Below are 20,799 nucleotides of genomic sequence, written 5' to 3' on the forward strand. Positions count from 1 at the left end.
CTTAAGTATGGATAATCCTAAAAATCTCCAAACACAACCCAAAACTAGTCTGTTGGGACTCAGGCAGTAGCTCTTGTTGCCTCGCCGTGGTGGTGGCCCCATGGCAGACGTCGTATTGATGGACTGGAAGCATCTGCTGCTGAGCAACTTGGAAACTGCAGTTTGCAAAGCCAAATTAATTAAGAGGCTTTAAGAGAGGAAAAACCTGCCTGCTTTCCCCCTCGGTTTTATACTCAGAGAGCCCGTCTCGCCCTGGGGATTACTGCTCAAATGGGGAGCAGTGAAATGGAAAGCTCAGCAGTGAGGCTTTGCATACAATAAATCAAAGTCACAGCCCAAATATTCATTGGAGGAGCAGGGCTTGAGGCTGGGGGGGGAGGAAAAAGGGGGAATTAAAATAAAGGAAGGTTTTTATTGAACTATTGTTCTCCAGGAAAAGGCTAATTGGCAAACAAATATCCTCCTCCAGTGGGAAATGCAGCTCCTCTCTCTCTGCTTGCCAGGCTGTTGAGTTCTTATTGACAGAAGCTTTGAATCGTCAAAGGGAGTAGTTGGAGCAGGGAGTGATCTCGGAAATGAAGCGGCTTAAATCCACTTCCTTTTGGATGGAGAGGGAAATGGTGAGGGGGGAGGTCTCCTTCCAGCAGCTGGGCAAGGGAGGTGGTCCCAACGCCCGTTGTGTCAGGAGGTTTCTCATCACTGAAGCTGCTCTTCCTGGCTAATTAGATGTAACGTGGTACACTGGAGTGGGCTTCACAGCTCGGTATTATCAGCCTCCTTGAGGTGTTTTGTATGAGCATTTTCCTCCAGTTGGGACCAAAACCAGTGATGGAAATGGAGTGAGGCTGGATATTGGCTTGTGCTGGGTGGTGAGGATGGAGGAGAGTACTCACCCTGGGATGCTCGGGGGTGCTGTAGCAGCCCCCTGAGCTGCCCAGGGGATCTTGCATCCCTCTCTTGGCTGTTTCTGGTCTTGATGGCTGCCCAACCAAGGTTTGGCATTGCCCAACCCGGACGTCTGCAGTGCTGCAGGGCCAGACACCTGCAAAGCCTCCTTGAGAGAGACTGGGTTCAAATGGCAGAGAACAACTTTTGTGGGGGTCTTCTCTGCAAGGCTGCAGGCTTTCAGGAGAGCTGCAGGTCGGTGTTAATCCCTCCCCATGCATGACCTTGGTCTCTGCCCCTCTGTGCCCCACAACAATGCAGCGCCGGCAGCTGCCGCCATGAAATGAGCAGAGTGAGGGGAGCACCGGGAGGGACGGCCCTTCGCGTCGACTTTCCTTTCTGATGGATTCTTCTGTGCTGCCTTTTGAAGCTGGGCCAGGGCACGAGAAGGGCAGGGAGATGCTCCAGCATCCTTCCTGGAGAACCCCCCGCCGCCTCCGCCTTTCTGGGAAGTCTCCTGTCCTTTCAGGCTTAACCCACCTCCGACAAGTGTTGTGCCTGGGTTTCAGGATGCAAATCATTCAGACCATTTAAGGGAGGAATATGCAAGTGGAAAAGTATTTCTTCCTCCCATCACAGCTCCACCCCGCTTCTTGGTTTGCTAAAGAAGGACCACAAATCCGCCTGGCTGTTGGAAAAATGGCATGCGTGCATTTGTAGAATTGGGTCGGTTAGCACCCTAGTGAGTATTAAAACATTTATATATATTAATATAGGTTCCCAAACTGGGTCTTGTCTGTGGTTCCACACTTGTTGCCCTTGTTCCTGAAATAAATGGCATTTGCCCGAGCTGATCTGCTGGAGCTCCCGTAAGAAGCAGTCTGTAGCCGTTTAGAGGATCTAGCGCCAGCGCTCAGCTCGTCACCGATTAAGTTCACCCTTTTAATGGAGAACTCGTGACCTCCTTCAGTGTTACTGTGCTGCTCGCTGTCTAGCTGACTGGGAAACTTCCAGCAATGTTTGAGTTTTAACCCTCAAAAACTAAACAAAGTGTTACTCCAGCAGCATCTTCCCTGTTCAGATTCATCTGTGCGCTGAGCTGTGCCGGTCTCTATAACCACAAGGGTTGAAGAGCTGTGCGGGCATCCCGGGGGCACCTGATGGATGCTGCAGCATCTTCTCCTTGGACCCAGGCTTACCTCCATGCCCTGGGACAGACATGGTCCTGCAACACGCTGGCAACCATCCGCTGCTCCGGACTTTTGCTGGCTTGCCAAACCGAGCGGCACTGCTCTGAGGATTGATTTCAGCTGGAGAGCACTAAGACAGATCCCGTCTCACCCTGCTGTGCGCCGCCACGCTCTTCCTCCCGAAAACTGGATTGCAGAGTCAACAGTGCATGTGCTTGCCTTGGCAGGGAGCTCGCTCGTGTGCTGGAGAGGCGACTTGCAAGCCGGACCGTGATACTCTTACAGTGCGATGGAGGGTGTTCCTCTTTTCCCTGAGTAGCATCATCGACACATGCAGATGTGTACAAAAAAGTCTCTCCCAGCACTTTTGCTGCTTGCAGTAGGTGTAAATTTTGTTTAGGTGGAAAAAGGAAGACTTTTTGTGGGATGTTACAAATTTGTGAGACTGTTTTTTTTTCACCAGTGACCATATAAGTGTTTACTGGTTCTAGTGAATAAACTAGGTTAATTTTTCTTGCTGAATTTCACCATCGAGGCCCCAAAGCTCATCTGCCTTGGAGCAGCGTAAAATGCCTTCTTGCGAGAGAGCAGGCCCACATGTACGCTTCAGGTTGTGACAAATACCACAATAAAAGGAAAGAATACAAAGAGGAGGTGACACGTTTTAGGCGAGCGCTGGGTTTTTGACGGTGCTAGCAGATGGGGCGTTCCAGGAGCGAGCTGAGAGCCTGCGACTGCGGCCAGCTCCGGCCAGCATCCTTTGGGTACCGGGCAGCCTGAGCAAGATTTGGAGATGCAAAACCCTCTGCGTTGAGTTCATGGAGTATAACGGGATTTCTGGGAAGGGGGAGGAGGATGTGGGGTAATTCAGGATTTGGCAGATCTATTTATAAATCCATGAAACCCAAGTCTTTGAGATTTGCTTACGCTGAGAATTACGGCTCTTGTGATTTAGAGATGAGTCAGGCTCCTCCTGGCAGCTGATTTTCCTGAGGCATCGCAGGAGGGGTCCTGAGGTCTGCCCCATCCCCTTTCACAGGCTGCTGTTTTAGCCATGGATGGAGGGGGAAGAGGCAATCATGAAACAGTTTGAAGCTTTTTAGCCAAGTGTTTTGGGGTTTTTTTTCTCTTTCTGCCCATACGCACGAATTTCCACCAAACACAAACATTCCTGTGTACCTTGTGCCTGAAAACAGCTTTATGCCAAAAAAAGGGTCGTTTTGGAATTGTGCGTGGGAGCTCGTGGCCAAAAGGTCATCTTGGTTGGTTTTAACAGGAATGGCACCACACGCAGTGCAGGGTCCATGCTGGAGGTGCTGGTGACTGGCTCAGGACCTCGGGGCTTCTGTGTTGGAGGGAAGGTGGCTCCTGCTTGGGGGAAGGCAATCCTGTTTCTTAGCTTATCATCCACACAAGGGATTGATTTCAATTTATATATATATATTTTTAATTCAATAGCACTTGAGTCCCCCTCATTAAAAAGGGTTTCTTTGCTCTGGCTTTGGTGCAAATATGAAACAGAGCAGCGCCTCTTACTCTGGGGACAGGGAAGAGCCCAAACACTGCTGCCTGATCAGATGGGCAGAGCACCATACGCGTGTTTCGGAGGGCTCATGACCAGGACCAAACCCGAGAAGAGGCTGGGTTAGCAAACAGAGGCAAGGAGAGTGCTGGCTGTCTTGGATCCGTAAGGTGAAAAATCAAAACATGTCCAGGGAAGGCTTTGCTGTTTCTCAGGGGATGCCTCAAATGTACAGCTGGTCTGAAAAATGCTGTGAGAGCATCTAGCTTTTAGTGCTGTGGAGGTCTAGATGCGACGTATCGTTGGAGGAAAATCATCTAGAATTCTTTGTTTAAAAAAAATGATGCAAAGTAATTAGCGGGCTTGATGTGCGCCTTGGTGCGGCGCTGGGTGTTACATGCATGGGGAGAAGCACCGAGGGAGGGTGCGCCATTACTCAACAGTGGGATGGGACAAACAGGGTGCAATGTGCGGGATGCCAAATTTCTGCCTTCTACGTGCTGTAAAAAGTGGTGCAGGACACCTGGCAATAGCACTTGGCGAGGGTGATGGTGTCTTGTAAAACTGTCCACCAAGGCCACGCACCTCCCAGCCGCTGCCAGCCAAGGAAGTCACTTTGCAGTCATGGAAGAGAGTCAGAAAATTTCCATCGGTCGGGAGCATCCCAGGCTGGGGTGGGAGGATGAAAAGTTTGGTGTGGCCCAAGATGCCGAAATCGGTCAGGGCTCGGCAGAGATGGTCAGTGAGCATTACTGCACTTGCACAAAAATATTCTTCCCCTTGTGCAATGTGCTGAAATAAAGCTCCCTGTTTAGAAAGAGCATGCTCGGGATCTTGCATCCTTCTTTTGGGAGGGGACAGGAGAGGAGCCAGACAAACAACACGCTGATATTCATATTTGAGGATTTAGCTCCTAGGTTCTGGGCGGGTTTGGAGGCGGGTGTGAAGAGGAGCGTGCACGCTCCTTTACATGCGTTTGTACCCTTGCTGGGTATTTTTAGGCTACAGACCGCAACGCTGCGATACCGGTGCTGGCTTTAAACCAGCTTGTTGGGGCATCGGTCACAGACAGGCTTTGGCGGCACGCTGCTCCATGCGGGCTAATTTAGCTTGCCGAGGAGGCTGTTGAATATGCAAGCAGTAATTGCTGCTCTCATTTCCTTAAAGCAAGGGCGGAAGCGACACCGGGGTCCAATTTTCTCCTAATGACTGATTTCATTTAAGTACTGCTCAGGGCAATGTTGTCTTGATCCTTTTTTTTAGGGCTGGGAAAACCAACAAAACTCGTCTCTCTGTGCATTGCTGAGCTGCAGCCTGAGGCCTCTGTCCTGTGCAGAGACCCTGGCTGGGCCTGGTGGCACACGTGGGCTAAGCTCCTTCTCCTCCTCCTCCTCCATGTCCTCCTCTCCCTGGGCTTCCAGGCTGAGCCCATCACACACACATTTCCACCCTTGTTTCTGTGAAAGCAAAAAGTGTTTGGGAATGATTCAGCCCCATCAGTCCTGCCTTGGGATTTGGGGTTTGGCTAGAAGTTCCCTCAATGACCCTTCCCACCCTATCTTCCCTGGCTCTGTACGTACAGGGGCAATTAAACTTAATTTATTCTGGCCTGCTCAATAGCGAAGGCCAGAAGGCACCATTAGATCGCAATCTGCCTTAAATTTATTGATCTAATTAACACTCAAAGGTATAAATGGGAGGTGGGAGCAGGACGCTTAGCGTGTGGTGCTGTGTGGAACTGGTCCCTTCTGCTCTCCTTAACGCAAGCCGCCAGGTTGCCAGGGGCTGTCAGTTCTTCTCCGTGAATAATAGATTTCTGTAGGATTTGCAGAGAAGGAGAAGGCTGCATAGCTGGACTTTGTTCCGATGATGCAATCTGCGCTGTCTGCAGCTCCTCACGACCTGCCAGGGAGCTGTGTTTTGACTTTGATCCATCACGTCAGTGAATATTCATCAGCCTTCTAAAGGTTTAATGCTATTTGCCTGGTAGCTAACACGTTCTCTGTCTAACCCTTTTTAGCCTTGGTTGCTAATAACCTACAGCCCACTCAGCCTGCATTGTAAGGTGGTTTGTTTTTTTAATTGTTTATAAATGAAAATGAGGAACCTCAATAGCTCCAAAGCTATTGGAAGCAGCTTTTGAGCTGGAAGCAGCTCAAAAATACCTTGTCTTGGTTGGTACATGACTGTCTGCTTTAAAACCCAAAATAAAATCTTGCCTTTTGGTCTGTCATTCAAACTCCTCGTAAAACATTGTCGGGAGCATGCATCTCTGAAGAGCAGGTGTTGTTCTGATAAAAGCTTTCCGTACATTTTTGCAAGCCCAAGTCAGAGCTTGTACATAGCAGCAGGTTTCAAGAACGAGGTTGACGTGGTGTTGAAAAGGGGATGACAAACACCCCGTGGAAGGGGAGAATGGGTCTGTTTGCTCGGGACAGGCTGCAGGAGCAGGATCAGGCCCTGCTCTGGACACAGCGTGGCGGTACCCATGGTCTTGGCATGACCAAGTGACCAAACTTTGCACAGCTGAGGATGTGCAGGTCAGGACTGAGCTCCTGCACCAGGCACTTGGTCCGCCACCAGCATCTCCCTCCACACCCTGCTCCTCGTGGCTCTTCAAAACCCAAACTGGCAACATTTTCCCTCGTGTTGGAGGGGACGGAGGTCTGTGTACCTTTGGTTTTTTGTTTCCCTCCCTCCTTTAGGACCGAAACTCCCCAGCAGGTCCCAAACCCCTCCTAACACCGAAGGGATGCCAGCAGGCTGCTAATGGATTTGCTGCGGTGCTGGCTGCTGGGGAGCTGCGATGAGAGAGATTTCATGGCAGCTGAAATTCCTCCAGTGGCTGCATTTTTCTACATACAAGATGCTAAATGTGAAATGAGATTTGGGGCTCTTCGAGAAAGGGGGGGGACCCTCCAGACTGGGAGCAGAGCAGTTGCACAGCCTGGGATTATCCTGCATGAAGACCCAATAACTGTTTCCCAATGTTCATGGTTCAGCATATGATTACACCATGTGCTAAAAACATGCCATCGAAGATCATTTCAATGGTTGGATCCTCCGTTAAAGTAATGTGAGTAGAGCCTGAAATTTCTGCAAGGTCCCTATTTTGAGAGGATGGTGCTTGCCATGCAAGCGGGGGTGCAGAGTCCGACCCTGGGTCTGCCCCCAACCTGTCTCCGGTGCTGTCTCTCTGGGGGCACAGAAGCTGTTTATCTGGGTATATAAATCCATAGTTAGAGGGGAATGGCCAGCTCCAGGGAGATCAGACGCTTCTCTCCAAATGCTGACCTTTATTCCCAAGTCTGTTCGTAGCTTTGTTAATAAATCTGAGTCATCCATATTTCAAACCTTCTGCATTAACCTTGGCTGTTTGTCCTGTCTCTTAACGTCTCGGCATCTTGTTTCACAGAGATAAAACGTGTGGGTGTGTGGTTTTGTAAGACAAATGTTTAGGCTTTTTAAAAATTCTCTACTTTGCTGGTTGATTTTTCTCAATAGGGTGTTTCTTTGCCATCCTCATTCCTCGTAGGTGGCCCTCCTCTTGTATCATTGACCCAACAGTTCCAATTTTGGGGCAGTATTTGCCTAGTCCTTGCCATTATCGGTCGGGCAAGACACGTGTCTCCTGCCCTGAGCTTTGCTCCCGATCTGAGTTTTAGAAATCAGCAAAACCCAAGTGACTGCCGGCGCGAACGATGCCCGACGTAAGCACTGTGTAGGAAAGTCTGAGCTACCGGCACCGTGTGATTTTTATCAGCTGAAATCGTGTCTTGTAAATATTTACTGGAATTTCAAGTAGGGTTTATCTAATTAAAGCCAAGTAAAACTTTCCATGAAAAAGAGCCGCCCAGCCGGCGGTTGCCGATGGATGTTTAGGGACACGTTTAAGAGCTGGGGGGAGAATATAGGATATTTATTCAGCTCTGCTGCTGTCTGTGGCTTGGGGCATCCTGAGCCACATGAGGTCTTCAAGCACTGAGTCACCCGTGCTGGGGACCACGTACCTGGTGGCCCCGAGCACATCCAGCTGTTCCTGGCAGCAGCCTCCCAAATTTGCCATACCCCTGGCCAGACTGAGACGGGGGGCTGGCCTGGCTGCCACCGCACGGGGAAGTCGGTGGGGATTTGCTCTGAGGTTTTGAAGCAGTGGTGGGGGTCCAGGACCCTTCTCCCCATGGGGATGGCGGCACATCCCGCTGCCAGCTTCAGTGCAAGGCAAGCAAATGCATCTTTTTAATTCACGTGGTCGTCAAGGTTGCCAGGACTGTAAATGTCAAATCTGAGCAGAACTATTTGGCACGTAAACCGTCTCCGCTCTTCCCCTCCGTGCCGAGCGTGTGGGTGGCTTTGGTTCCTCCTCCCCTCGGCGGGATGGGAGCGCAGCACTGCGGGGCAGCTGCTCGAGCCTCCTCTCTTCTCTTCCCCTCAGGATCTAGTGCCCAGGAGGGAGGGACGCAGAGGATTTTGGCCATGGCCCCAAGGAAGAGGAGCGGTCGGGGGATCTCCTTCATCTTCTGCTGCTTTCGCAGCAGCGACCACCCTGAGATCACGTACCGGCTGCGCAATGACAGCAGCTTCGCCCTGCAGACCATGGAGCCCGCGCTGCCCATGCCGCCAGTGGAGGAGCTGGATGTCATGTTCACTGAGCTGGTGGTGAGTAGGATGTTTTTTATTTTTTTCCCCCTCTTTCTGGTCTCCCTAGGCTTAGTTTTGAGTTTTCAGGCAAGCTTTGGTGTGAAGGGAGCATCAGGGGCTGCTGTTGGGAGCAGTTCTGCTCTGAACCTTGAGCTCTGCTCCTCACTGCTGTCCTGCCAGTTTGGCGTGGTTTCTTTTTCTCGTTAGAAAGCCTTGATTTCTTACAGCAGGATTTGGAGGCTGGTCTGGCTTTGTGCACCTCCGGGTTGATGGAGGGGTGTCCGAACTGGTAAAGCAGGTTGTCCCCTGTAGGTGCAAAGTGACTTTGCTTGCTGGGCACTCTGCTTCCTTGGGTGTGGGCTGAATTGAGATTTGGAGAATCAGGATATTGTTTCTTTATCCCTCGGTACCACAACTCTGAAAAACATGGATCAAAAAAAAATTGATAGCCGAAACCAGCTTTAATTTCCTCTAAGCGAAAACATTTTGATGTGGTTTGTTGGATGGACCCAGACTGCTCCACTTTGAGTTGATTCAGCAGTGAAATGGGGTTTCTCTATCGTGCTTTGATGCATAGAGGGAGCTGGGAGTCATGATGCTGATTGGTCACACCTCATGGTATATCATGCCCCATTAGATGCCAGGCAGCATGGTTTTGGTGAGCCAGGCCACTTGGTGGAGGAGAGCTCCAGGTTGTATTACTAGAGCCAGTTTTGCCCAGACGTCCTTCACCATGGGTGGGATGAGACGGCAGACTGGGACACCCAGCACAGCACGGTGGGGATGAGACGTCCCTGCAGCAGGACCTCTTCCTGCAAAGAAGCAAAACGCTGCCAGTCAGATTTGGTTTGTTCAGGTGGAGCAAACGCTTCTGTTCCATGTTTTTCTCCACTGATAACTTGGCCAAATCAGATTTTCCTGGGGAAATTCTTTCCCATGGAAAACTCCCACCATGTAAGGGCTTGTTGCACTGCAGTACGGCATCGCCAGCCAGGCTGAGGGAAGCATCTGCAGATGCTCATGCACTGAAGCCCCATCAAACCTGCATGCCTGCAGTGCTTTCCTCAGCCCAGGATTTTCAAATCATCTCCCCCAAATTCAGCCGGGTGCTTCATGCAGGGGCTGTGCCGCAGCAGACTGCTGTGCGTGCAGCGAGGTGGGAGCCCAGCGGCGCTCGCAGGGACCAGCCAGGCCTGGGACATTCCGTGGTGTGGCCCTTCTGCTCTCTGTCCCTTGCTCCGTGCTGCTGAGATTTTGGGGTTTTTCCCCCAGCCAAGAGTGAGAATAAGGCTCGGAGGCAGATGCTGCTCCAGGGCACGCCGGCAGCAGGAGCTGTGCTGGCTCCCCAGGACTGAAGTCATATAGGGAGGGGGGACAGTGGGTGCCCACCATGCCCCCATGCAAGCAGCTGCAACCCCCTGGCTCCCCAAAAAACCAATCAGGCACATCTCGACCCGAGCCAGTGCTGGGCGGGAGGGAGGGGGAAGCCGAGTTGTGCCCCGTGGGTGCGAGAGGGCAGATTCCCTTTCGGGGGAAGTGAAGATGCAATTCCCCCCCTCCATTACAACAGCTCCTTCTTGCTCTCAGTAACCTGTTGGTGTCGGGTATTAAATTTCAGCATTAGTTAAATGGTTTGGAAAGTGTCCCACTGTTTCTGTATAAACCCACTGTGTAACATTTGGAAGAGAGACAGAGAAAGCACTCAGAGGCACTGGGCTGATTTTTACGCCTGCAGGAGCCCGATGCCACTCGGCCCGTCACGCTTGACCGTCCAGGGCGGGATGGCTTGTGCCCACTCGGTGGGACCAGGGCCCCCTCCAAAGACTTCGGTCATCTTGGTCGATTGGGTTGAGGGAAGTCAGAGAGGCTGGAGGGGATCTGCCAGCTTGGGTTGGTCCTCAGCCAACTCTTCTCTTGCAGCTTAACAGTGACTTTTCTGCCCCATTTGTTCCTATTAGGGACTCAGAGTGGCAGGGATGGAAGATTTCAGGCTTGAGACAGGCGGTATCTTTGGGATGTTGCAGCAGTGGGTTTGGTCACTGGGGTGGGCAATCCTCCCACAGAGACCAACAACCCAGCAGGGTCCCTGCTGCACAGATCCCAGCCTGCTGTGTACATCAAAGGGCAAAAACTCTTCCTTTTTGGAGCCATCTCACTAAATATTCGCTGGCCTTCAGGTGTTTTTAAGTGTGTCTGTTCATCTGAGTCAGGAAACATCCATAGCGTGAGAAATCGGTGACTGTCCTGCACCAGCAGCAGAGGACGAGGGCCTGAGCTGCAGAGGGACTTGGAGCAGCTAGCTCCAGGGTCAGCTAAAGGCTCGATCTGCTCTCCTGGTGTGTGTTTCATGGCCTGCTACGTGTTATATGGACTCTTCCGATTTTAAGTAGAATAGTTCAATAGTTGAATAGTTAGGGGTTTATTCTGTGGCTGTGCAAGTGTTTCTCAGGAGGAACAACAGGGAAACAGGGGATGATTGGGTTTTTTCACCTGGGGACAAACAGGAGCAATTAGGCTGTAAGAAATGCCTGATTTCCATCCCGGGCTGCAGGGACGATGTGCCCTGTCCCAGCCAGCGGTACGGAGCAGGCGACGGCTTTTCCCTGGCGCAGGACAGATGCAGATGTTGTTGCTGTGGTCAATGACTGATCACTGCTTTCTCCCGGAGGGACCTTTTCCCTTTCCCTTCCTTCCCCCCTACTTGGGCTGAATGGGTTTTCATTGGGGTATTGTTGGGATGTCGCTCAAGTGGGCACCGGCCCCGGCTGAAAGGTTTTTCTTTGTCCGGTCTCCTGTCGGGGCTCCGGCCAGGCTCAGCCACCCAGGGAGGAGCAGGTGCTGGCAGGGAGGCGCAGACAAAAGCAGGGTATTTCAGCAAGATTTACTAATTTGCAGCTCCCTTGGCTGGGACAAGGCTTTGCAATTTCGTGCAGCTCTCCTTGCATCGACACTGGTGCATCCCACCGGCTCGGGCCAGCGGTATTTGCTTCCTGGGGCTCGTGCGGCGCTGTGGTACCCACCAGGCAACATCCATCGGATTTAAGGAGTTTCCAGAGCCATTGGTCCTCCGGTAGGACACATCAGGAGGATCGCTGTGCTGTGGGGCTGCTCAGCCCCGGCGAGGGGGAATATCTGGGGCTGCACAAGCTGCCTGCGAACCAAGAGAACAAAGCTGTGCCATCTGCCACGGCTTCTTTCAAGAGGCTCCTGCGTATCCAGGCTAACAATACAGCATTTCTTCAAAGGCTGAAATCTTGCTTGCACGCTAAGAGAAAGCACTTATAAAGCTCCCCATAATGGTGCCATATGGTAGATCTTGCCATAACAATCCTCTCTATTTTCTGCCAGCAAGTAGACTTTCCACCAGATGGGTAAATGACTGATGTCCTTTATATCTGCTTAACACTCCTTGTCACTCTGAGGTTTGAAACGAAACGCTCTGTGTGTGGTGGTGTGCATCGGCCCCGCGGGACATGCGCCGGGTGGGGGAGTGGAGGAAGGGGGGATTGAATGCTTGCTCCGGGGAGGGCAGCGGGAGCCCCGGCACAACCCAGGACCCCTCACTGGCTCTCTGCCCGGTCAGGCAGGTCGCAGCAGCGTCTCCATCCCAGCAGTATGAGAACGATGTTCCCGCGACTCCTCAGACCGCCTGGGTGCTCTGAGGAGCTGCTAGATCTAGCACGGCTTTGCACACCCCTGGAGCACGAGGTGCTGCCTCTCCCTGGTTCCGCACCTCGCTCCCAGCCTGCATCCCCGCCAGCGGAGGGATGGGGTCAGAGATGCTGCCCCAGCCACCTTTCAACGCTTGTCCTCCCAAATACCTGGGCTTTGAGGAAATTCCAGTTACTGGTGCCAATGGGGATCTTCACACTTTTCACCTCTGACTTGTCTTTAGCAATGCAGAAGAAATTAGAGCAGCCTCTGTCTAGCCCTGAAACCCACCTGTGATGTGCAACAGCCCATTTTTAGCCTATGAAACCAGAGCAGGTAACCGTCCCGGGGTCCTTCCACCCAGACTCCAGCAGTCAGCAGGTCTTAGAGACCTGGGGAGGTGATGCTGGAGGTGGGTGGCTGGTGGCTGTGCAGTGTCCCCAGTCCCCCGGGCTCAGGACGGGTGCAGACCCTTGTGCAGTGTTAGTGACTGCCTTCACTGGGATCTGCTGGAGGGGAGATATTCACACACAGTCTCTGAAGTGCTGGTCTTTATGTCTTCCCCTCCTGCGATGTGGAAGGCTGCTCCATCCCTCCCTGCTGCTTTATGAAGTAGTGGAAAAATGGGAGCCTTGGGAACAAAAAAAGGTTTCTGGCAGCTTACACGATTTATCACAGCATTTATTTTTGCTGTACTTGGTGCAACTACAGCATTTCTTCAGAGCCACTCTTTGGATGATATCTGTTAGGAGATAGCATCCCCCATCACAGAGATTAATTCTGCGTCGCCTTCGAAATGCTTCATGGTGGGCGATTGGTCTGTGGCTCGCAGCGTGGGATGCTGGGGTAAGATGCTCCGTGCATAACAGTGCTGCAGAGCTGTGCCTTCCCGCCCTCTTGGCATGCCGGGATGATTCCTATTTCATATGCTGCTCGGACGGGGAGCGGAGGACAACCCCAGTGTGAGGAGGAGGCAGCGGTGCAGTTAGTGTGAGTGCTTTTACGTGTTAACAGCACCACTAGGTTGGGAACTCATTGCTAGGGATATCCAGTTTTACTTAGGAACTTAAGTAATGTGCTTTTCCCCCGGTTTCTAATCCAATAAGGAGAAAGTATGAGGTTTTGGGCCTTGCAAAACAACACGGCTTTTAAGTAACAGCTGAGGGATCAGCTGCAAAGCTTGGCTTTGCATTTCATGCTTGCAGGTCAGCTGTCGTTTGCTGCTGCCTAGTCTTTGCAGCATTAAGGACTTCAGGATTTTGGGAACCACTGAATGGTGGCCAAAGCCATTTTCCCCTATATCTGCAAAGAAAAGCATGCACTTTGTACCCAGAAGAAAATAGGATTGCAATAGTCCTTGTGTCTTAGGCAAAACACCCTTTTCTGCAGAGTCTGTCCAGGGGCAGACACTCAGCACGGGGCTCCTGACCCTGTCCCACCACCATCTCCCAAGACCAAGCTTCCTTGAGCTTATTAATCACCTTTGAGGAAGAAAACCAAGTGAATTGGTAATACCTGCTTTTAAATTCACTCTGCAGGGAACCATGTGGACACTTTTATGAGGTTGCCCAGGTTCTGCTCGTTAGATGCGAACAACCTGGACCTGCCATGTTCCCGTCCCAGCCTGTCGCTCACAGCGCTTGTTTTCATCACCTTGTGGCGTTACACCCTCACAGATAATCTCTTAAATGTATGTTTTGATAGGTAAGCATCTGATAAAGAAGTCGCACACCTACTCGGTGTGAAAATAAGGATTTTCTGCCTACAGTTGTTCCACAGACCTGAATGAAGTGATCCACCGAGGAATGCTCTATTTCAGCTGAAGCGTTCGCGTAATTGCAATATCTGTTACAGCTACAAACCAGTGTGGGGGCTTCCCCAAAACCCATGCTGTTCCCAACCCGTAATTTTATGATGGGGCCATGTTATAACACAACGTGAACCCCAGCTGAAGGCAGAGAACAAATAAGAAACCTCTTTGTTTCCAGAAGTACAACCAAAGTGGAAAAATTATATGGTCTACCTGCTAAGTGCTTTCCACTTTTCACTTCATAAAAGAGGAGGCCATATCCCTGGAAGATGCCTGGCCAGCTCATTCGGTAATGCGTCGGTGACCTTAGCTGGGACATTTAGGGGCTTGACTTGTGCTGGCTCCAAGTGTTTCTGGCACAGGTCACCACGGAGGGTAACTGGCCTTGGATGGGGCATCTGCTCCAGCGGTGATGTTCTCCTTCCTGATTGCTTGGTGGTTGGGTGGTGTTGCTGGAGTTACAGGCAGGATCGAGGAGCACGTGGGTTGTGCTTTATCACTGACTTCAGCAGGAAGTGTTCCTGCTGGGAATAGCCTGTGCCTGCCTTGTATCCTTTTGCAGATGCGACTGAAAGCTGTTTGTACTGCTGTAGTATCTTGGCGTGCAAGCATTGCTGAGGTTGGCTTTTGGGAGCCAAGGTTTTCTGCAGCCCCACAGGCAGCATCCTGCCTGAGTGCCCAGCATTCTTAATTCCCATAAACTCCAGTGTTTAAATCAATGCTGTTATTTATGGGGATCAGCTTCCCTTCCTCAATGACACCTAACATCTATAAGCCCATCTGGTGCCTGCTTGTGCTAGACATCTTGCTGGATGTCAAACCTCGGTCAGAAATGGACTCCTCGCATGGTGACTCTCTGCTTTGCATCTGCTCAAGTTCTTAAAAATCACCTTAGGATGCCAGGTGTGACAACAGCCAGGGTTGTGGAGAAATAAGGACCACTTGTCCCACCCAAGCCACAGGTATGCAGGGAGCCTGTTTCCATCTTACGTTGCCCATCAGCATCAGGCTGTAGCTGGCTCCTTGCTTCCCTCGGCTGCATCCTTCAGGTCCCGTGTGCAGTGATAATCTTAGGAAGCTTTCAGGACTGAGTTGGTGTGGGGCTTTGCAGCTACTAATTCCCATCCAGCCCCTTTTTGAAGCTCTTCCCAGGGTGTTATGTGGGGAAACCTTGAAGTAGTTTAGCTCCAGACCAACCATGCACAGCTTTCCTAAGTGAGCATCACTATTGGGCAGGGACCCATTGGCTTGACTTCCAACTTCAGTAGCTCTCAGGGATGCCAGCCGTGGAGATGGTATCTAAAAATTGATTGAAAAGGGAGTTGCTTCTTTGGATCCATAAATAGGTGGGAAATCCACATCCGAAGCCTTTTCTTATTCATTTGCCAGCTGTGCTTTATTATGGTACAAGGTGCACCCACCAGAGGACAGTCATGCTCAGCTGTGGTTGACTTGAATTTAATCAATTTTAGCAATCATAGTAGTAATTAATGGGCCAATACATCTTATTTTTTTATTTTCAGGGTTTATGTATAATTGTGTGGAAGAAGCACACTGGTAATCCACCTGCAGGGCATGCTCTTCAGGGTAAAACTGTGTAGATCAATAACTCAGGCTGTAAAAGTACCCTGTGTTTAATTAAAATGGGAGAAAGGTTTTCCAGATGATGTTGGTGAAAAGGTCACAGAAGGCAGAGCTCAATAAATAAAAAAAAATATGTGGTTTTAAATATATATTACAACAAAAAAGATTGAGAAGTAGATACTTGTCTTTTAAAATACATTAGTATTGGAATATGAATACCTTTAAAACTTTTAGCCTATTAAAATAATGAATTGAATTAAATAATGGTAAAGCCGTACATGCTGTCTGCCTCAGTTAGGTGTTAGAACTGATGGGAACGTGAACCAGCTGCAGTTGGAATTTGTCGAGGAGCTCAATCAGCTGTTGATGGCCATAATCTTTCCTGCAGAAGAAGAAAGGAATACATATTTTATTTACATCTGTCCAATGCGTTCAGGTCAATAACTGAAAGCTGAAGAGCAGGGTGGATTGGGGTCTTTCCTCTTCCAGTTTGGGACTAAAAATTCAGAAGAGGTCGACTAGGTGTAAGCACTTCGAAGTGCTTACGCATTATTCCTTGTTGCTGCTGTTAATTCCCTTGCTGTGGGCAATTTCCTTTATTTAAAAAAATCATTACACGATAAAGGCAAAATTAATAAAAATCTTCTATCTGTTATACTTATTCATTAAGAAATATGAATAGTTGATTTTTGTTCATGTGCTCTGATTCTAGCTGCAGGTTGTCGTGACTAAATTAAAAATATACAGCGATAATATTGGCTGGGGTCGGTTTGTCTCGGGGGTTGTTTGTAGGTTCTCACGGTCCTATGGCTGAAAAGATGTGTGCTAGGGAGGAGGTTGTTTTATTACTAATACTAAAAATAAAGGACTTCATTCACTACCTTCCTATAAAAAAACCCCAAAACCACAACTAAGATAAATCTGTATAGGCCAAGAATTTTAACCGCCTAAATAAATGTTGCAGGTAGAGGAGCTCCTCCTGCGCTGCAGGATGCCTTTCAAGGCGGTTGTTGTTTGCACTGTAACAGCCACGGATTAGTAAGTCTGGGGCTTTTTTTTTAGGAAAACAGCTTAAAAAGAAAATAACGAGCTAAATAAGATCGATTCTGAGGTGGAGGTTTATCGCGCAGTCGGGGCTGGCGGTCGCGGGTAGGCAGCTGCCCGTGCGGGCAGAGCCTTTGTGCAGCGGAAGATTAGATGAGGTACGGGGGGAAGAATGCTGATTGCCATTTCCCTTGACACTGCAGCGTTCTGGGATAAATCAAATTGATGAACTTGGAGAAGAATGCCTGGAAGAGAGTGAAAAAACGATATGACCCCTGAGAAAGGAAGCTAATGTAGACTTCAACAGGCCTTTTTTTTTTTTTTTAATTCCCTTGCTGTACCAGTTAATGCCAAATGTTGCCAAAAAGTTCCCGCTTTTTTCTTTCTTTCTATTTTTTTCTTTTTCTTTCTTTTTTTTTTTTTTTTTGAGCAATCTCAGATCTTTCATGCTTTATTTGAGGATACAGGAGATCTTGCCTTTACATGCTGTAGTCTCACTTACAGAAGTTTCTAAACTCTGTGCATCCCTCCACCAGGAGTAAATTCACTTGCTCTTTATTATGTTGGTCATTTATTGATCTGGTGATGTCTTTCTGTATGTGTGTGTGTATATATATGCACACATATGTATGTATTTATAAACCCAGAACAAGCCAGCAAATTATAATTAATTTTTACTTCAATTATGGCAATGCATGACCTCCTTATTTTCCCCCTTCTCCTCCATATATTACAGTTACATAATTTATCAGCCAGAAGGGTGCATTAGATTTAAAAAGTTTTCATCTTTTTTTCCTACGACCTCTGAAGATATTTTGGGGGTGCAGAATTGTCCCTTACTCAATCTCTACTCCCCAGCTACTTCTTGCAGAATGTTTGGTGTCCCGTGGGACCCGTGGGATGTAGGGGAAGAACCCATGATGGTCATGCTGGGGTGTTGTGGCTGTGGATGGGCAGCGCTCGGGCTCACCCAGCTCTGAGAGCCCATCCTGGAGGTTGTTTCTGAAGTTGAGAGATTTACAGCACCCTGCTGTAAATCCTGCTGTTACCCTCATTAAAGCCCGTGGCTCTCAGCCCATGGAAGACACTCATTATATATGCCACATCCACCGTGGCATGGGTGAAGTGGCAGGGACAGGATCTTGCAGTGAGGACCATGCTGTGAGTCCAGGGCTGGACTTGATGCCCTCTCTGCTGGGAGGGTCAAACAATTCTTCCAGCGGCAGTGCCTTGCTTTTCTGCTTGGTCTGGCTTTGCCTTCAGGAGGTGATTGGAGATTATGGTGCCTGCAAACCAGAAAAGTGGTAGAGTCTCCTTGGAGATATTCGGGAGCCATCTGGACATGGTCCTAGCCCTGCTTGATCAGGGGGTTGGACCAGAAGACCTCCAATGGCCTGGGCTCCTCATACCACCCAGTTACCAGCACGAGGAGGTGTGGACCATGGGAACATCTCCCCCTGAGCGCCGCTGTGTGTCCTCCGAGGGAAAGATATAGAGTCCTTAATAAAAACTTGTTTAGCCCATGGGATCGTGCTCACAGCATGCTGAGCTGAGCCACATGTTTCTAAGGTAGTTTTAGGAGAACAGTGTGGGATCACCTTCACTGGAGCTCGTGCCGTGCTCAGAGAGAGAGGGAGGTTTGCTTGGCTTGAGCGGAGAGCCAACAGCAAAACAAGCTGCACGGAAGTATTTTACCTCCTAGAAATAGCAAATACGCGCTCAGAATCAAATCTTCCCTATGAGGTTTTTTTTAAAATCCTATTCAAATGAAAATTTAATGTGGAAACATGTTTCCTGATCTAAAGGTGAATAGTTTAACTGTATGGGATAAATATTTAAGAGTAGCGTATCTCTTTCCAGTAAAAACACTCTGGGCAGAAACTTCCTTTTGGTAGCAAAATGAGGCTGTTATTTTATGTGCCTTTGACCCGATTAAAAAAAAAAATTTAAAATAGCAAAGTTGGCAGAACCTGCCATGGGAGGCAGCCAGGTGGAACAGGCAGAGCTGTGAAAGGTGAGGCCGAAGCGAGGGGTGATGGACATTGACCCACTGGTTATTTTCTCACTCTTCAACAGCCGCCAACATCGCACGCTGTAGTGGGAGTACATAGCTTGCAAATGGTCTATAAAATTAATTGCCAGTTAGAATCACCTAATTATTGAGCTTGTGATTATTAATTGAAAGCACATCTGGGTTTGAGGTTGTGCACGGCTTCTCTGCCACATTATGACTGCGCTGTGCAATTGCAAAAGGCTCTGTCAGAGCTGTGTTTGTACGGTGGTCTGTGAGCCACCGGGAAATGGCCGACGTTCCTGTCCTCCGTTGATCTTTTGGAGTTTGAAGGGCAGTTCATGAGCAGCCTGCCTGGGACCAAGGAGTACCAAGATGATACCCATCAGTGGGTGTAGGCGAAGGGCTGGAGGTGGGTGCAGGAATCCCCATGCATATAAAACTAGTGAAGACCTGACTCTTAAGTTGCTGTTATAGCTCAGAATAACAGTCATTAGTCACTGTTTGATTATGAGGATTTTCGTATTCACTGGGTGCCACGTAGTATTTATTTAAACACCTCTCCCAGGCATCCTGCAAGATATCATTAGGTAGGTGTTGCTGAGTGATGCAGGGATGTGATGACCGAACATGTTAGAGCCGGGGCACAATGAAATGTGCTGTGTGGGGCTCAGAAGCATTTCTGCACCTTTTTTGGATGTGTTTGCACGTTGTCATGTACTGGGACCTAGTATGTTTTTCTGCTTTATTTGTTCTTACTCCTGCTTAGGCTTCATCTCGGTTTAGATTTTTTTTTCCTTGGTTAATAAATCTTCACGTTTGTACAAGTTTTATTTTTAGGGTATGGGTATTTTGAAAGTTTCAATAAATATTTTTCTAAGAACCTAAGTACAGATGTGTGTGGCTGGTGCTTTCATGCCTGAATCCCAGATTCCCGTGGCAGGGACATGGGGTCGCAGTGGAAGCATTTTCCTGCACTCACTCAGACCATCCCTGCAGAGGGAAATAGTTATCAGGAGACCCTCATCCTTTCCCACACTCCCAGATGTACTTTTCCAACAAGGTGAATTCCAGCCTGGTCCCTGAGTCAGGTGTCATCTTGTTGGCCACCTTTAAACCTGCAGAACTGGGGCTGAAGCAGAGCTTGAGTGTCTGACCAGCTCATAGCCTGAGGAGACACAACGGAGAAGGACATCAAGTGCAATTTTGGTTTTGAGGCATGGAAGGGTGATGAGACTTGCCCAAGGCTGGGGAGGAGATTGGTTGCTAGATATGAATCTCTGACCTCCCAAATTGTGAGGACATGGGGAGGTTTGAAAGCAGCGCTTGTTGGAGGAGTCCGTAAGCCAGGTTCTCCTCCCTGGGTGCAGGAGGAGGAGAGGTGTCTCAGATTGGGCTCAGGTTTTCTCAGTCCTCACTTTTTTCCAAGGCTGTCACGGCAGCATGTTTATTTCTGTTGTAAGGGTGTCTTGTAAGTCTGCTTCCAGAGCTCCACCAATGTCAGGTCTATACAGCACCGTGTTTGAAGAGTCAGTCAATATGGGGGAGAAAGTCAAGGAAGAGGCAAAGCTTCTCCATGCCTACATAATGGAAAAAGCTCCACAACACCTTTCCTTTTGAGGAGTAATTTCATCAGGGAGTGAAATCAATACCTGAAGTGGATGTACAAGCCTTTCCAGGATGTTCAGGACCACTGGCAGCCCTCCGTCACTGGGTGTTGTACTGGAGGGCCCTTGGGTTTGGGTTACAAGATAGCTGAAGTCTCCCTTCCTTGGCTACTGGGTGCAGTATGAGCTTTAATTAGATCCATTGTATTTCTTCGTGGCCTGCAGGCTTGCTGATGCAGGGACCCATCTTTCTCCATAGGCATCTTGCTCAGCCTTCACCAAATGGGACTTTTTTTTAATCTTTGATTGGGGTACCAGGGGCTACCAGCTTTAGTTGATAAGCATTATTCAGGGAGGGAAACTTAATTAGGTCTCCATGTGGTTTTTGGGGGGGGTGGTGGGGTTTGCTTTTTTTTTTTAGTTGCTGGAATTAAGTGTGTAATTTTTTATCCTTTTAATTAAATCCACTGGCTGGGTGGCCAGATGAGTTGGCCGGAGGCCATGACAGGGCTCTCCTGTGACCTTCTGCGGCATCTCCAGTGTTCCCACCGCTGCGCAAGCACCCCTCCAGCACGAGGGTTGTCATCAGTGGTGGTGATTTAAAATCCGTGGTTGTAAGATCAATGTTGGCTTTAGCAATGAGCCTCCCAGCCCAGCCTGAATGTTTTATTTAGCTCTCTGATAAGTTTTGACCTACATCTAGCATCAGGAAGCAACGAGGCTTTGATAATACTCAGGCATCCTGGTGGAGGGCACACTGCTAACCAAGCCTCCGAGTCGAAAATGGATGTGTCCTCTGAAATAAAATCAGATAAACCAATAAAGGTTTCAGTCAGTAAACAGCTGTATCTCTG

General features: G+C 49.4%; 1 protein-coding gene across 1 annotated transcript in view; it reads left to right on the forward strand.

The window, feature by feature from the left end:
- Nucleotides 1-20,799, forward strand: part of DAAM1 (dishevelled associated activator of morphogenesis 1) — a 97,820-nt gene that overhangs the window by 31,047 nt on the left and 45,974 nt on the right. The window contains 1 exon segment of the mRNA XM_075753322.1: nucleotides 8,033-8,256. Within this exon segment, the coding sequence (XP_075609437.1) occupies nucleotides 8,074-8,256 (183 nt within the window). The 5' untranslated portion in view covers nucleotides 8,033-8,073.

The sequence above is a fragment of the Balearica regulorum genome, chromosome 5, assembly GCF_011004875.1.
Source record: "Balearica regulorum gibbericeps isolate bBalReg1 chromosome 5, bBalReg1.pri, whole genome shotgun sequence".
NCBI classification, from domain to species: domain Eukaryota; kingdom Metazoa; phylum Chordata; class Aves; order Gruiformes; family Gruidae; genus Balearica; species Balearica regulorum.